At 33.5% G+C, this 19,005-nt stretch overlaps 1 protein-coding gene across 1 annotated transcript in view; it reads left to right on the top strand.

Annotated features, from left to right (window-relative positions):
- Cnksr2 (connector enhancer of kinase suppressor of Ras 2) overlaps positions 1–19,005 on the top strand; it is a 218,974-nt gene that overhangs the window by 165,042 nt on the left and 34,927 nt on the right. Inside the window, exons 14-18 of the mRNA XM_013506287.1 lie at positions 3,294–3,342; positions 3,730–3,902; positions 6,293–6,366; positions 6,653–6,724; positions 11,778–11,845. Of these exons, the coding sequence (XP_013361741.1) occupies positions 3,294–3,342; positions 3,730–3,902; positions 6,293–6,366; positions 6,653–6,724; positions 11,778–11,845 (436 nt within the window). The remainder of the gene's footprint in view (positions 1–3,293; positions 3,343–3,729; positions 3,903–6,292; positions 6,367–6,652; positions 6,725–11,777; positions 11,846–19,005) is intronic.

Here is a 19,005-nt window from a genome sequence, read left to right on the forward strand (position 1 = left end):
TTTCTCATTTACTACTCTCTTTAAAATAAAATATAAAAAATACAGAAATAAGATATATTGTAAATTTTCATTCTCATGAGAAATAGTCATAATCATGAATGCAAAGATTCCAGAATTCTTTTTTTTTTTCAGTTCTTTTAAAACCTTATAATGATCAGTTGTGTTATCTGTTATAATCATTTGTCTGTTCTTGATGTCTTGCACTTATTAAATTTTGTATAATATCCCTACAAACTGAAAAATTATATAAATTAGATTTCTGTCCATCAGATGAATAATTCCCTCAGTATCATAAATTTTCACCTGAAGGGTGTGTAACAACATTTGCTTATGACATAAGAAAACTTTCACTGTTTAGAGCTTATTTATGTGTATAAGTAATGAACACTTTTCAATGAAAATTTGTAAAAGACCTTTTTATAAGATAAGACTATTTCAGGGGTCCCCAAGACTACTCACATGTTTTGCAGTGTTATTTTTTTTTTTTTTTGTCGTTTTGAGACAGGGTCTCACTATGCAGTTCAGGCTGGCCTTGAGCTCACTTTGTAGCCCAGGCTGGCTGCGAACTCGCAACGATTCTCCTGCTTCAGCCTCCCTAGTGCTGGGATTACAGGCGTGCGCCACCACAGCTGGCTTGGCAGTGTTATTGAAAAGCTCATATAGTTCTATTCACAGCAAGATTTATTATAATGTTACAGCAAGGATATAAAACTCAGTAAGGACAAGAAACCCGTGAAATCTGGAGAAAGCCATAGGCAGGCTTCCTGTGCTCTCTCCCTCCATGACAGGTTACACAGAGCATACTTTTTCCAGGAAGCGAAAATGTTGTCACATAATTTACAGTACTTCTTCCCAGGGATGCCCATATAGAAACTCAGTAGCCAAAGATTTTATTGAGTTGGTCATTTAGGCAGCTTTTTTCTAGTAACTGCCAAAATTCCAGAGACTCCTAGAAGCAAAGCAAGTATTCAGTGCCCCAGGTGGGAAAAATGGTCTATCATTTTTAAGGAAGCTTCCCAACAGTACAGGGAACTGTTCAGCAACCAGATTCCAAGATGCTCATCAAAGTTCAACCCTGCAGAAAAGGTTGCAGCCTCAAGAATGCTGTATTGATTCTCCTGCACAGAGCCTTAACGGTATAAGTTTTCCTCCATTACCTACCAAAGCATATAATTCAATTAATTTTTCATTTTAAAAAATGTCAAGTCCCATGGAAAAATAAAATCTCTCTTAAAAGTATCCCACTGTGATATTTACAATATTTTCTTCATTTTTTCTTTTTTATTTTAAAGATAAAAGAATGAAAACATATTAACAAACACATATACATTTAGAAAATAACACAAAAATGACATGTAAGGCTTTACTTCATTGAGTGGTATCTAGGAGTGCACAGGTTTCAATATGTATACCAATTATACTCCATAGTCATTATCTTTGTGAAAGTATTCTATTTTTATAGGGAAAGATAAGAAAATATTCTTTTTAAAAAAAACTAGAAAGCACAAGTGTGTTTTTGTATAGATTTTTAAGTAGACCTACAGGTTCTAAGGACTAGCATACAAGAAACATAGGAGATACATTGTGCAATCCAATTCATCCAAGCAGTCTGTTATCCATGTAGCTTTCTAAAAACAAACCAATCCTGTCTTGTCATTTTGCAAAATAATGAACTGTAACACTAATGATTACTTGTGAAAACACAAAAGGAAAAAACCCAGTCAGTCATTTTATGGGGGGAATAACTGTATTTAAATTAGCTACACTTACGCACACTAGCCTGAGTTATTATTTGAGCTACTGTTTTGAAACAAAACGCACTCAAGCAAATCAACACAGTATGATGGGTTTTATCTTTTATGCCTTCTCTCAAAAATTGATTATGAATTTCTATTGCCATGGATGCTGCAAAGGTTGATATATGTGTAAATATATGTCACATACATATATACATGTTTATAGTGCTTTGACAGTTGGGTGATTATCATGTCTGGGTTACACTGTATGTTAGCAGATTTTCTGACCCCTATCTTTACAGTTAATACCCATCCATAATATATTAATTAGAGTTATGTAAATCACACACAGAACAAGAAAATATTTATGTTAGTAGAATGCTATTTGGTTAGTGAAGATACTAAATAATATGGATGTTTTATATAAAACCAAGATCAGCAAATTTTATATAAACATAATTCACTTGCCCCTTACTGATATATTGATACACCTTCATGAAGAAAGAGAATCTGTTACTTAAAAATCATTTTGGAAGAATATCTGTGAATTAAAATCAGACATACTATCTCTGTTCCCACTTGTCTAGCGTGTGAACATAATCTTATTACTCCTCTCCAGTAAACTATCTAACTTAGTAGACTAACTGGAGCCATTGACTGATAGTCCTTAATCAAGAGCTAGACCAGTCAGTACAACTGTAGGTTTTTCTCCAGACATATTAAGCTGTTCAGGTACTTAGAATGGATGGAATAAATATAATTTAAATGAGATGATGTTTAGCTGTACAGGTATGATGAAAGGAGCATAGTTCAAGGGACCCATTGTAATGATGTCCCATGGGAATAAAGTAGGAAGAGTGAAATAAAGGCATAAGAGGGTGATAATATTAAATGAATTAAATGCCTCTATAAATATATTTTAATTGATAAGACAGTAGTATTAGACTATTTAAACAGTAGCTATTAGGGCAGTCGCTGGAGTATGTTTAAGACATCAAACATGTTCATGGGAGTGGATAGCTCAAAAGTAGGAAGGTAAAGATAATTGGAAATCTGTAGTAAGGAGCCAAGATGCCGACATCATGTACACGAAGATTACTCCACATACAATGCTGGAATAGGCATAAAATGAACACTGACCCAAGTGTTAAAATATTTAGCAACTAAGGGAGTTGGAGATGAATGGGTATTAGTCATATTTGCTTGCTTAATTCGTAAGATATTTGTGAGAATCAAATGATATATTCTCTGAAAAATCATAATAAAATGGTACAAAATTGGGTGGGGGGAGTAGGATAAAACCCCTTAGTTTTACCAGTGCTTCATAACCTGATTTCTCTACCTGTGAACTAAGAGTAAAGACAGTATCCTATCCTGTTTCGTAGGAGATTAGAAAGTTAAGTGACATGATATATTAATTTATTTGAAGCTTAGGGGAGGTACTTTTTCAAACCAGGATTTAGATTCTTTGTTTAGCCTTGAAAGCTCTGTATAACCTGCTGGTACTCTGGATCACACTGAGTATCAGATAACATTCTTCCTTATCTTTGATTTCAGACATTTCAACAGTCTTCTCTGCAGCACAAATCGAAGAAGAAGAATAAAGGTAAGAAATAGAAAACTATACCTGCTTACTTTGCACTGTGATAATCACCAGCACCCTTCACTCACCCTTTCTTGCTTGAGCCCAGGGTGGTTTGGAAAAGCACAGCCCTGTAGTACAAAGACCTACCAAGACCATCTCCTTCAGTTCAGTTTGCAGACTAGGTGCCTTTTACAAGAAATGGTCCCAATATATTTTGAGGCTGGGATTCCACATTTCTGATAAGATTGTGTCACTTATGTGGAAGGAAAAGTATTAATGATTTATATACTACAATCTAAAAATGATGTTTTAAGGTTTAGAACTCAAACTTAATTTTAGTATCTATCGATTAATCCTCTACATCTTTTTCAAAATTTAAGCACCATTTTAACTTACTATTATATTTAGGTCCCATAGCAGGCAAGAGCAAAAGACGAATTTCTTGCAAGGATCTTGGCCGTGGTGACTGTGAGGGCTGGCTTTGGAAAAAGAAAGATGCAAAGAGTTATTTTTCACAGAAATGGAAGAAATATTGGTTTGTTCTAAAGGATGCATCCCTATACTGGTATATCAATGAAGAGGTAATGCAATATACATTTTGTGTTCTCATCCATTCTCTATCTTTAACCAAAAGTATCACTATTTTGAGATTGATATTTAAAAATCATATTTTAAAGCCAACTCAGGAGACAAATTCTAGTTGTTTCAATTCATCCTCTTTTTTTAATTAATTAAATTTATTGTACACTTTAAATATACATTGCATTTGGAGATTCTAAAAATAATTTTCTCAATTATTCTAATGAAGGAATATATCTAAAGCACAGATAAGGGAAAGTAAAATTGTGTATATCTAACTAAAAATACTAAGCAAATTTAAGCAATAGCATAACTAAAAGGACTCTACATTAAAATTTAATATAGATTTTTAAATGTCTTGCTTTTTTTTAAAGTTTCACATTTTTTTCTGTTCTCCCCCAAGGATGGAGCCCTTTAGCAATGTATATAAATTTAGTATCTCCTGAATTTGTTTTTCTTGATGAACAATGATTTCTGCTGTTACCTTACCCAAAAATGTATGTGGCTTAATATAGTATGTTGGTTAAAGTCTTCTAACAAATACTGTTAACATGGTAATTTGCATTTGAAGATTAATTGCTGAAATATAATTCAACATTACTGTGCTTATGATTATAACATATAGTATCTAGAGTATTGGTGTTTGCTAAACAAGCTGTTATTTTATATCATGTCACATTATGTCATGCCACGAGGGTAGGCTCCGGAATCACACCACTTGAGTTACTGTGCTTCAGCTTCTTCATCTGTGAAACAGGAGTACTAATTCCTGTTACTGAGTTAGTATATGTATGAAATTAATCAACAAATATAAAACCTACTTAGAACAATGCCTAGTACATACTAAGTGCTCAAGCAATTTACTAAGAGTAATATTTTTCAAATTGAACCTTTATTTGGACAATATAGAATTAATATTTTCTAGTTAATATAATTATATGTATTATATCTACAAAAAGATTTTATTGGTTTTATTCTTTTGATATTCTTGTGGCAATCATGCAGTTACCTAAAACATTGACAGCAACCTTTTAGAGCTTTAAATGATACAGCCTGCTGTAGCATGCATGCCGTAGGATCACCACCACTAACCTAAAATAGCCTGTTTTAGATGTCTTCTTTTAGCTATAATAAACCTTAATTTTACCTATATTTTAATGTAATAGATATATTAAATACTTCTTATATATCAACCAGGTAATATAATTATCAAAAATGTTGTATACAGGCTATTCCAACTCATCTGAAACTATCTTTGGTAAGCGCTTTAATCATTGTGTCCCTTCCCCTGGTCATGTCAAGCTCCTTAGAATTTTACTCAGCCAAACTTTTATTTGATCTGTGCTATGCCAGTTTATAGAACCTTAAATGTCAAGTTCAAATTAGACTACATTCCCATCCTATTTTTTTCAGTCCAGCATTAGAGAGGAAAGTTTTATGGATTTTATTCTGTTTTCCAGATGAAAAAGCTTACTCGCTCACTCGCTCGCTCTCTCTCTCTCTCTCTCTCTCACACACACACACACACACACACACACACACACACACTTTACATTCCAAGTAAGATATGTGTAGATCAAGTTGACCTATTTCATTTGTAAATTCATGAATATACAAAACAGTAATTATATAATTAGAAAACAGATAATTTATGTTTGAAAATTGTTGAAAGCAGAAAGGAAATTGAATGAGTAACCATGTGTATTTTATATCTGAAAATTAAGTATAATAGAAAATCATGTATTGCAAAGGTGAACTACAGTTTATTTTGTGTATTCTATATGTCTGTATGCCCTCTGACCAGAGGGTTTCTTTATTTTTTTTTTTTTTTTAGTGATACTAGGGATTGTATCCAGGGCCTAGCAAGTGCTCTTTTGGGGCCCACAGCCCCCAAAATGTTCTTGTAAAACATATCTCAGTTTAAGCATTTCAAAAATTTCTATCCTTATTTTAATACAAAAGAAGTTTTTAAAGCGTTGAGTAATTTTAATTTGTACTATTCTGAATGTTCAAAATACCTTCAAGCCAGGTGTGGTGGCACACAGTTTTAATCCCAGCACTGAGGAGGCTGAGACAGGAGGATCCTTGTGAGTTCAAGGACGTACTGGGTTACATAATGAGTTCAAAAACAGCATGAAGTATATAGCGAGACTCTTTCTAAAAATATATATATATATATATATATATATATATATATATATATAATTTCAAAATATACCTTCAGTTTATGGAATGTAACTGGTAAGAGTGGAATTCTATTCTCAAATGTCAAGTTTAAGGAGTTAGATGAATAAATTTATTAGTATAGATATTTAAGGTATGGTTACACAATAGCATTGTGTAATAACCCCTTTTTGTATTAATAGCCTAAACAAGAATCTTGCTTCCTTAGGATGAAAAAGCAGAAGGATTCATCAGTCTGCCTGAATTTAAAATTGATAGAGCCAGTGAATGCCGCAAGAAGTAGTAAGTTGATTTTATTTGGGAAGAGGGAAGTAAGGGAAAATGTGTTGGTTGGTTGGTTTGTTTAATTTGCAACTCTTAAATTATAGGTCGCTTATTTAGTGCTTTCAAATTGAGGTAATAAAATAGTTTTGTGAATAGAAAATTTAATTTTTTACTGATTTCTGTCATCATGGTAGAAACATTAGAATGTGAACTCAGGTTAGATGTTGAGGTGAATTTTACCCATATTATTTGGTTTGAACTTATTTCCTGATTTATAATAAAATAAATGTAACTTTTTTTCCAGTGCATTCAAAGCCTGTCATCCTAAAATCAAAAGCTTTTATTTTGCTGCTGAACATCTTGATGACATGAACAGGTAAGATATTACTTAAATTTCAAAGTATGTAGACAGACTTAGAATTCTATGTTTTCTACAGTAATGCTTAAAGAAAGTCACTGAACTTTCTAGATTGATTAATTTAAAGTAAAATGGAACTGTCTATGGTTCCATGTGACCATACCTAAGTTTAAAGAACAGTATTTATCATATCCTATTGTAAACCCCAAATATACACTATTTATTTTGAAAATAATGACCTTTAAAATATCAGGCTCATTGATTATTTGTCAAGTTTATCAAAAAGCTACCAGAATCCATTTATAGACCAAAAAATTTCTACCACTAAAAGAGTTTTTTAAAGTTCATTTCAAAAATATCTTAAAGATTTATTCATAGGTGAATAAATATAATTATGCAATTCAGCTGACTTTTTCAAGTGCAAAGAATTATGTACAGAACATCTCTCTCAATAATTCAGGCCTCAGACCTTAGAGCCAACTGAGTAGATGGCGCTGTGGTTATTTGGTGGCTCATTATGTACCATATTCTTCTTCGTGTTTGAACTTTGGTTTTTAGGATTTTTCTTCCTTCTCTCTCCTCTACTTTCCTCTTTTCCTTTAATAAAGTTGTAGAAATTAAGTTTAATATTCAAAATTTCTCCTTCCTATACTTCTGGCAACCAATGTCCATTATATATATAACCTGCCTATGGTTAGGGAAAGGCAGAGTAGTATAATGATCAGAAGCATGTGGCTTTCTAATTTTAGTTTATTATTACACATGTACAGTACATAATGTTTACATTCCGTGTGGGGATTTGGTACATAACATCTGCATTCATTTTTACATCCCGTTCCCTTCCTCTTCCCCCTTCTACCCATCTCTTGATCTTCTTCCCTCCATCTCTTGATCCCCTTCCCTTGTTTGTGCGTGTTTAAGTACATAATGTTTGTGTGCCTTCTGTGAAGTTGGCACATGTACATGACACATCCAAATAATTAGGAGCATGTGGTTTTTGAACCAGACTAAATCCTAGTTCTACCATGTAGTAATTGTGTGGCCTGGGTCGATGAACTTGACCCCTTCATTATTCCAATGTATTCAATAGCTGGATGGGGATAATCATTATCTTAATCCCAGCTCTATCAGTTACTAGCTCTGCAAATTTAGTGAAAAAATTTAAACTCAATATGCTAGGCCATTAGAGTAAGAATAACTATCACTATCAATAGGATTTTTATGAGGGGTATATAAATTTTAAGTGCAACATAAATATTCACTGTCAATATATATTCCTTTGTGTACTTGAACCTTTTAGCCCAATTACCTTTGTTTGTATGTCTCTCAGAAATAATATATGGGTATTTTAAGCACAGAATATGTGTAGCTCCATAAATGTGCTTAACCACACTAAATGAACACATAAATAATCTTACTTTTTGATATTTAGGGGTACAAGCATGATTTTTCCAAACAAGGGTATTAGTATAAGGAAATAGCAAAGAAGAAAGGTGTTGAGAACACTTAATTAAATATTTTATTTAAAAAAAGAACTGGCCCTTTCCTGTAGTTTCCATAATCTTCTCTAGATTTATTTAACTTGCCATTTTTGAAATTTCCCACCAGGCCCTTGGAATTTAGAGAGCTTTTCTCCTTGTTGTCAAGCTAAAAATGTTTATTTGTATACACATGGCAACAGGAAGGTGTACTACTCTTTCTTTGTCTTAACGGTTTTATAATTTTGTTGCTCTAGGTTCTCACTATCCATTTTACCATATGTTGAATTTAATGACCTTAGGATAAAAATGAAGGTTTTTCTATCATAACCAAATTGAAAGTAAGTGACATACATAAGCATAAACTGTCTTACAAGATGGATACTTTAGATCCCATTCACTACTCTTTAGGAAATAATATAATTTAATCATTCGTGATACGTACTGAGGAGGACTATTTTATGCTTAGAAATTGCCAGTTAAAATATATTTTTATAAACTATAAAACACTTCTTAGCCTCCATTTCCTACTGCATGCTACCAACAGCTTTGAGAGGATGCTGAGGTCACTTTTTTCCTGATACTATACTCATACAAACACACCTGGTTTTGAATGTCACAGAAGAAACTAACCCAAGTCCACATGCTTTTTCTAAGCAATGCCTCAAAGAAAAACTCAATCTAACTAAAAATATCATCTCTAAATTATACATTTAAGTGTCTTGTTCATTGTAAGGTTTGCCATGGTACACTTTGCCTTTCAGTGTTCAATCAACATACTGAATTGCTTTTGTCTAATTTAATTGTAACAGATTTTTGTTTTGCGTTTCTCTTTGTTTTCTTTTTTCAGTAACCTCATTCTCTTTACATCCAGTAACAAGATCTTTTAAAATTACTTGTTATTAACAAATAAAAAAACTTGTTATTAGAAGGAGAAAAGTGTCAGTGCTAAAAATATTCCGAGGATTAGTGATATGGAGAGACACCCCCATATAGCTTTGTTCAGTTATCTGGTTGTAAAGCAAAATTGTCTGGGTGTTGATTTATTCTGTGTGGAATCTTTAAAAGATATTTGCTTAAGTCCTCAAGAGAAGATATAAAAGAATTATAATTACAGTAAATATCTGCTTTATATGATCATTTCATAATTTTAAAGTATCAACTTTTTATGAAAATATACTATGATACAAAATAATGTATCTTTCTCTTCATATTTAAAATATATATTTCCATAACACCAAAGTTTTCAAACGAAGTATACGTAAGCAGACATTTGGATTATAGTGACAGTTTAATAAGATGACCAGACTGACAAAGAATAGTGTATTGGTTTGACCACCTTACCTAAAATAGCCTTCCGTCAGCCTCAGAAACTTTGACATCCTAATAGTCTACATTCCTTGCTTGTTTTTTTTTAATAGCATTTAATTATACTTCACAGATACTTCTTTGTGTCTTTGCTCCTTTCCTGTCTCCCTTACTAAGATATAAGCATCATGAAGTCAGGCACTTTGTCTTATTTCTCTCTTTATTCTTCGTGTCTAGAATGGTACCCAATATATATAGACTCTTAATAAATATATTTTGAATTAGGTAACTCATATATGTCTACTCTTATAATAGCCTTAAAATACCAAATCATAATGATAGCAACACTGTATATTAATGTCTTGCAAGTAAACTGTTAATGACAAATTTATCCTAGTTAGCACCAACAGTTTTGTAGTATGCAGCCTTTTGTGTCTCTCTGTGACAGTTATATCCACAGTTTCAAAAGAGTTTTTATTATGAGCAGAATTTTTCTTCCTAAAAGTAGTTTAAACTTTCAGTTGTCTTTTGAAATCAGTTCTAGAGTTACATAGGAACTATATCTTACTCTTTTCTCTGTCCCTAAAATATACCTCACTGTTCAGCACATACCGAGCACTTAATAAATGTTGTTGAATGAATAGATTGAGGAAGCCTCCTTTTACTTTCTCGATTCATCTCATAAGGGACCTCTTGGTTCTCTAGAATTCTGATAAAATTAAATTTCAGTGACTTTTTTAAAAGTAGTAAATACAAGGTACTGGATTATAATTCAGTGATGAATTTGCATTTAGTGGTATTATCATGGTGTTCACCAAAAGCACTGGGCTAGTCTCCCCAAAGAGTGGTAAAACTTGCCTTGTACAAGTTTAACCTCTTTCTCATTACAAATGAACTATAGACTAGGTTTTAATTTTGACCTTTTGCTAATCATTAGACTCACATTTAAAGGGATGTTTGTCATGAAGTTGACTTTAGACTCAACACTTTATAACCTAGAGTTTGTGTATATGTACTATGCTATTGAATTCATGTGCTCATAATTTTATTCCAGTTCTACTTTAGTCCCTTCTTTACTTCTCACACATACTTTAATAATTACAGTGTAGATTTTACCATAAGAAAGTTTGGCTTTAGGTGACTTATTCTTAAAATTAAAGTTTCCATGGATAGTGATTTTGTCTTTTAGAAACATAGCTTTGTTGTCTTTTCAAGATATGCTTCATACCAAGTGCACATTTAACATGGTTTGGTAAAAATGGTGAAATACATGAGTGTTTTTGAAGAATGTAATCTGCTTGATAGGGGAGAGAAGATGTTAGGTGAACAAGTTCTCAAACAGAAGTTTTTCTTTAAAAGGTATCTACATAAGATTATTCCACAATTAAATACACTATCAATTCCAGACTTACCTCAACTAATTTGAAAGATGGATTCTTCTTCACTTTCTGACTTGGAAAAGTATGTGAGTCATGGTTCAGGATTTCCCAGTGGGAGATGGTCACCTTGTTTAAAGATTTTGTGATTTGACAATCTGATGTAGGGTAAATAGTTGGAATAGTGAACACAGGGGAGCCTGGATGGGACAAAAGAAAACTAGTTAGACAGCACAGTACTTTGCTTTAAACAGTCTCCACATTGGCCATAGCAGCAGTACTTAATGAGAAAAGAATGAAGACTTGCTTTGAACTTGCTATTATTCACGAAAACACATTTTGAAGATCCAAATGGAAGTTAAAACTGTGTATACTTGTATCTTTGGAAAACTAAATATCCTTGGACATAGAACCAGGTTCCTGAAGTAGTCATGAAATGTGTTTCTCCTTGGTTCATTAAGCTTAAATGAGCTTAGTCAAAATATTATTCCACAGTAGAACTATTATTTTCACAGCAAGGCCCAATATCAGGATAAATTTGACATGATATTGTTTAAGTATACTTAAAGGAGCATTTGTCTAAAGAAACCGAACAGCAAGAATATTTGGAGTGCTTCTACATTTGGTGCAAAAAAAAAATTAGTACAGCTTTAGTTATCTCAAAACCCTTTATTTTAGAGATATTAACAGCTTTTCCCAAGTGTTGTACTGAAAGAGCATCTTAGGTATGGATACACTTTGTATTACAGTAAATTATGGCTCATTGAATACTCGATGTATCAAGAATAGCAAAGAACACATCATATATAGGGTTATTCCAAATACTCTTAGACATCTTAAATATCCCTATAAAGTACATGATAAGAAATTAAGTTGTGATGTTACTGGTTTTAATATTTGTTTTTTCAGATGGCTTAACAGAATCAACATGCTGACTGCAGGATATGCAGAAAGAGAGAGGATTAAGCAAGAACAAGGTAATAGAATACCCTTTTATACAATTGTATCATACTTTTTTCTTACTGTTATCCTATACAGCTATTCATCACTATTACTTGAAAAAAAATTTGTCAGTGTGTGATCATTTTCTCTGTGCGTTTTGAATCTAACTCATAGCAACTTACAGATTAAATTTAATACATTGAACAGACAGGGACTGAACTCTGAAATTTTTGGAGTACTTATTGTGGAGTTTTCTCCTGAGTATTGTTCTTTCCTTTCATCTACTTTTTATGAAAAAACAAAATCATAGGAAGGAAAGATCCTGTAACAGGTCTTATGTATTGACCCAAGCCCAGGTCCTTGGCAGTAAGCTTCATTGTTTGTTTTTCTTTTATACTATTTATTAGTTTCATAGATATTTAAATAGACTTTTATGTGAAGAGGTCAGATGTATAACCCTTTCTCTTATAAAGTATCTCATTTGGTGATGTTCTTCACCTCTCTTACCGTGTAACTCTCTGATCTGAGGGAATTTGCCTTGGTATTGATCTCAGATTTATGAAATATCATGATGTAGAACTGAATCTTAAGAATGAAAGCTGTGATCACCATTCTGAGGTGGATTCAAATTTCCAAAGGGATGCTTCTGTGTCCCTTGGAAGCATATCTAATTTCTTGAAATTATTTGAAACCTCCTAAGTTAAAAGAATTCCATAGATTGATACAGATAGGAACAAAACTTCTCTATAGTTGTGTCTCCAGTAAGCTCTGCAAGTTTATTCGTGTGGAAATTCTAAAACCCTGTTTCCTCTCATAATTAGAATAAAGCCTCAGCCAAAACTTTAAAAAAAATCTAAAAATTAAAGTCTTAGAGACCTAGAGATGACAAAAGATTTCAAAATCAGAATTTTAGCAAATGTTCAGGCAGTTATCAGTGAACTTCTAATGTAGAGTCAAATAATGTTTTTGAGTCCTAAGGGCCATACACTGTCTCCGTTGCAGCTATGCAACTCTGCTATTGTAGTGCAAAAGTAACCATAGATACTTGAGTGGGCATGGCTGTGTGCCGGTGGGCTTTATGATCTGACTATTATGTCATTTTTCCCACTTTGAAAAATAGTTTTCTACTGTAGCCATTGAAAATTTAAAAACAATTCTTGGTCCACAGACCATGTGAAAATAGCTAGAGGGCCACATCTGACCTTCCGGCCAAAGTTTGCCAATTCTTGGGCTATGCGGTGAGAGAATGGAATTTGCTGATTCATTGTAAGGTGAGGACATAGGGCAGGAAAATCCCATATAAATAGGAAAACATAGTTACTCCTAAGGGGGATTTAATGTCTTATTGTGGACTTCAAAAATGAATTCTTGAAATTATTTAAGAAAAACTAAACAGCAACATAAATGTAGATAAGTACTAATCTTTATAGAGTATACAACCGATAAAAATAATTTGCTGAGCAGATTTAATAAAAAAAAATAACTTGAGAAGGAGTCAGTGTTAATGCAGAAGTGATTTTTGAAAAAAGTAGTGAGTTTGATATAAAGTCTGCAGTGGAGCAAGATGAAGATATTTGATTCAATATTACATTCTGTGCTAGACCCTCAACAAGCACTTACAATTACGTGAAAGTGAACAGGGCACTTATCCTGCCTGAAATTACCATTCATTCTGGTAGAAGATTGTCTTAGTGTAGTATACAGAGTTAAATATAATAAAATACAAATCAAGTTCCACAGAAAAAGGGCTTAAGAGAGTCCTTTCAGGAAGAGAGTGGAGAAAGATTTTATGTTTGACTCTGTTTTCAGAACTGGTTCTTGCAAAATGGGAAAGATGTAGACTCAAGGAAGTAACTAAAACATTTCAGGGAATGGAAGCTGCATAGATAGTTCCACAACTAATATAGAAGCCATTTCCATCAAATCAATGTGCACTAGCAAATCTTGGCCAAGACTGTGAAGTATCAGATCAGTTATTAAGACACATACATGTCTTAATGGTTAAAAGTTTATTCCTCACCTTCATGCTTCAGTATAATTTTATAGGACTAAATTTGTGATAAGAAAACTGAAAAAAATGCCAGCCTTTTTCAAAATTCTTTAAAAGACATGAACAGTTCTTTAAGTGTTTATAGATATTTTCTGAATTTTTTGGTTTAGTACATATACATATCACATCTTGATCATTTTTACTTCTCCTTCCTCTCCCCTGCCTCTCATCTCGCCCCCGTCCTCAGAGCCTCTTCCTTTCTACACAGTCTGTCTTCCTGTTTCATATCATGTCTTTTATTTTGCTCTTTAAATTAAAGACACAAATGGGTAAGGTACTCATAGGAAAATGAACTTACTGAAAAATGTTACTTTGCATATGTAAGGAAGCTTGGAATTTCAGGCTTCAGATCTGTATTTTATTACTCAGCATTACTGTGAAGCTGAGCATGACCTTGATTTTAGTGAACTTCCTTTATACGTGGTATTATATTATCAAATTTCATTGCGGATAAAAGAATTGGTAAATTATATTGCATATTCAGGTTCCAAAAAGTATTTATTCTTTGGATTCATGCTGCCCTGGTCTGTCATGTGAGTATATATTTTAATCCCTACTGAAGTGTAATAGAAAATCATAGGCAGAAGTTTATCATTACAGTTCATGTCTCTCTTGGTAAGGCAATGCAACAAGAATCTCTTAAATAATTCTGACTTCCTCAGACTGTAAGGCATTTTAACATATGACAAAAATATTTTCGACTTCTACCTTATGCATTATTAGATCTCATGTATCTATATAGAAAACTAAGAGGTACATACATCTACTCCATATTTCTATAATTACTTGACATCCTCCGAGTACCATCGTCAGTACTGTAATTAAATTTTATACAGGAAGTAGCTCCTTGGATGTTAATAGTAGAATGGCAGTTACCAGAGTCTGGGAAGACTAGGAGGGTAAATGAGCAAGGGATAATCACTGTATGCTACGTTTTAGTTGGATGGAGTAAGCAGTTCAGAGATGTTGCACAGTAGCATAGCTGTAGATAATGACAATATATTACATATTTATTCAAAAAGCTAGAACAAAGGAGTTTGAATTTCTTTACCACGAAGAAATAATAAATGAGGTGATAGATATGTTTGCCTTCTTTTTAAGTTTTCTGGTATTTCCAGTATTTAAGTTTCCAGGATTGAGCCCAGGGGCCTTTACACTGAGCTACATCCCTAGCCCTGTTTTTATTTTAATGTTGAGACAGTCCCCCTAAGTTGTCCAGACTGGGCTTAAACTTGCAATCTTCCTGCCCCAGCCTACCAGAGAGTGTTGATATTTTAGGAATATGCCACCACATCTAGATTTTTTTATCCTAACTGAAACATTACACAAAATGTGTACATATATTGAAACATCACATGGTACCCATAAATATGTACAATTTTTATTTTAATGCACCAGTTAAAATTAATTTATATTTTTAAAAAACCCAAAATATACCTCTTTGAAGTTTGAGAATGGTTCACCAAGATATAAAGGAATAACTGCCAAATACTGTTTCTTCTTAAATACGAGTGCAGTTTAGAAATGACTTATTGACTTAAGTAATGTTTAAAGGAAAAAAAGGGTTAAGGATGTAGCTCAGTGGAAAGGCCCTAGAAATCACCAGTACTGAAAAAAAGTTTAGTGATGGATATCTTTAGTTACAGGAGTACAAAGTATGTAGGGTTCTCACCAGGTGTGGTGGTGCATGTCTGTAATCCCAGCACTCTGAGAGGCTGAGGCAGGAACAAACACAGTTTAAGTCCAGCCTGGGCAGCTTAGTGAGACCTTGTCTCATGATAAAAAAAGAGGTGGAGATATAGCTCAGTACAAAGGACCTGGGCTTAATCTCTAGTACCACAAAAATAAATTTTAGAAAATTAGACAAAGGATGTGAGTCATTCAGTATTCATAGTTGTAATTACACAGTTGCACTTAGAGAAAACAGGGAATAGGTTTACAGTAACTTGAACCAAGATAACAATTTGGCTAACTGTTAGGATATGCTGATCATTTTTCTGTTTGTTTCTTTTCAGTTTTTATATTCATGACATTATTTTTAGTCACCTATAAAGTCTTTGTAAAGCTTACCAAAAATGTATGGAACATGTTATATTTCTTTGATAATTCCAAGTGAAATAGTCAAGTTCTTTTAAGAAATTATCTTTTGGTTCAAAATGCAAAAGTAAAATTTATTCACGATGAATTATAAAGTTGTATACTGTTGTAATAGACATTAAAGTAGCCACTTATTTGTGCTATATAGAGAGCTACAAAAAAATTAATTTGCTCTTAGAATAAAATCAGACCACATTCAGCCTCTAAGCTGTGGTGTAGCTCGAATTCTCCATACAAACCCACAATGCCTAACTAAATTTTCTGTGTAGCATCTTCTCTGGTATTGTCTCTCAAACACAGACAGCTTAGTATAAGTAGTTAATTTGCAAAGAGGTATATTACTCTTATCTTCAGGTGACCCAATAAAATTTAGATTGATAATGCTTTCTAATAAACCAAGAATCACATTTAATAGTGTGTTAGAATTCTTACTAATATAACTAAAGAGAAAAAGTAGAGAGAGAACTTCCACAAATTTGCAACTTTTAGTGACAGCTATAGAGCTGTGAATATAGCAGTGGATATTTCCTTTCCTGTTGCTAAAATGGTATTAACTACGGGGGTATTAGCACCCTAAGACCTCAGAACATCAGTGCAAGCATCAAGAAGAAATTCCAGCACAGTTCCTGGAAATACTTGAAAAGATAATGGCACAGTGATCTTGGCAAGCCCACTGCTTTGTGTGTGTGGGGGACAGAGAGGAGGTGCTTAGTCCCTTCGCCTTCAAAACTGACTTTCCAGTAGAATTTCAGGCTCTCCCTAAAACTACCCAGCCTGGGCGCCAGCACACTCCATGTTTCATTTTTCATTGCTGAAACTTGCTACAAAAGAACAAAAAAACAACAATGTCTGAGAAGATGAACAGCAGGCATTTGTTGACTGTGTAATCTAGCTCAGACTGTTTTGGCATGCTGCCTACAAATACATCCTAGATAATATTTATTGAATACTTTTGAAGTTTAAGATGCTTGAATATATGTTCCTTATTTAGTACTACACTACACACAATTCTGAAAGGTGGTTATTACTAGACTCCCTTTTATAGATAGTAAAGCAGACCTAGACAGGTTAAGTAACCATCCCAAGAGCACAGATGGTAAGTGATCTGGTCAAGAATAGAACCTGCACATCTCTCAGTGTATAGGTCATGCTTTTTCCACCCACATTTGTTGTCTTTATTTCCGGGCAAATACATCAGTTGATATTTGAAGGAAAACTTAGTATATTACCTATAACTGACCAGTATTTCATTGTTTTTACAATGAAAAAAATCAAATTTAGGTTAACTAATCATTACTTGTCTTTTATTCAAAGGGAATAATTAAAGGAGGAGTAGAATTGTCACTGTCCTTGTGTGTTAAGGCCTGAATATAATGGACAGTTTATTATATTCCTGATTTCCACTGCTGACAAGTTTCTGTTCACAGTAACCAAAGTTAAAAATCGGGAGACAGTCGAATTAAGTCATCATAAGTATATTTCACAACAAACTCCCCTGCTATGTTATTTTTTTTTTTTTTCTTGTTTTTTCTCCGGTACCGGGAACCGAACTCACGACCTTGCGCTTGCCAGGCAGGCGCTTTTTGCCGCTGAGCTAAATCCCCAGCCCCTCCCCTGCTATGTTAAACAGAAGGGTCCCAGAAACTTAGTCCTCAGGGCTTTAGGACAAGGAAGTTCAAATCCCAACTCCATTACTTCCTATTTAGCATATAATAATTTCTCAATAAATGATAGTACTTAATGTCTTAGTTACTTTTCTCATTCCTGAGACAATATTCCTGACACCCAAAGATAAAATAAGAAAGGTTTATTTGGCTCACAGTTTGTAGAGGTTTTAGTTCATAGTTGGCTGGCTCCAAGACAGGGTGGCATGGCAGAGGGGCATCACCGAGGAGAAACAGTTCATGATGGGCAGAAGACAGGAAGGCAGCAAAGCAGCAGCTGATGGTAGCAGCCCTTTTTCTGTCCCTTATATATTCTATCCTGGCTACATATCCTCAGGGCAGGTAGCACTCACACCCACAGTGGGCCTTCCCATTATCTACACCAGGAACTCTGCCAAACCAATCAGTGGACAAATTTAGTAATCATACACCCTTAATCCCAGCATCACACACTTAATCTCAGTATCACATACTTAATCATAGCATCATACACTCTAGATCCAGCCATTTCTGATAAGCCCCACCTATGACCACATGAGTCTTTGGAGATACATTTAGACACAAACCACAACACTTAATCAGCACCACAGGGGAAATATATAAAAATAGTATAATGTGAGAATTCCTGAGAAGAAAAGGGTTCCTATAAAATTATGTGCTGTGATTTTTCACCTAAATCTGAATATTTATTAACCCTTGCAATAGATCTTTTTTGACATAAATTTTATAATAAGGAAACTTTTGATTTAATATTTTTGTTCTTAACTGAAACGGGTAATACTTACGTGATTTTCTTTTTCTGGTAAACAACATAAAAATGAACCACCAGTTCTAGAGTGCGTGAGATGTTAATGGAACAGATTCTGATTATTGACCTTTTGCTACATTTGACTTAAACTAGTAATATATCCCTCAAGAGTTGATCCTCCTCCCTCTTGCCTGAGGCCTGCCAAATCACTTTGTTTGGTGGCTTGCATTTTCTACCATTTTTATGGAGTTTTGGATGTCTGGAACTTATAGCCCACATTTGGCAGATTTGCCCTTTTGCATTTGGCAAGAATCATGCTTTGCCATGTGTTTCCAAGGAGAGATGGCAGGTACAGTGTTATAGAGGTGCATCTCAGCATGATTGTAGAACACTGATTTTTAGACAACCAATGAATCGAAGCCAGAGGAAAGAATTTAGAAGGTTATTTTGGGATATGTTTATATCTGTAGAAGTGTACGTGTTCTTTAAGTATTCGTCTTTAAGATAAAATGATATACCTTTAAGAACCATCATGTAATATCATTTAAAATAATTTGGTCTAGAATCAAAAGCACTCTAACCCTAACTTGACTCATAAAACATAGTTTTCTTTTTTTTTTTTTTTTTTTTTTTTTT

The sequence above is a fragment of the Chinchilla lanigera genome, unplaced genomic scaffold, assembly GCF_000276665.1.
Source record: "Chinchilla lanigera isolate Chin_1 unplaced genomic scaffold, ChiLan1.0 scaffold00108, whole genome shotgun sequence".
Classification (NCBI taxonomy): Eukaryota; Metazoa; Chordata; class Mammalia; order Rodentia; family Chinchillidae; genus Chinchilla; species Chinchilla lanigera.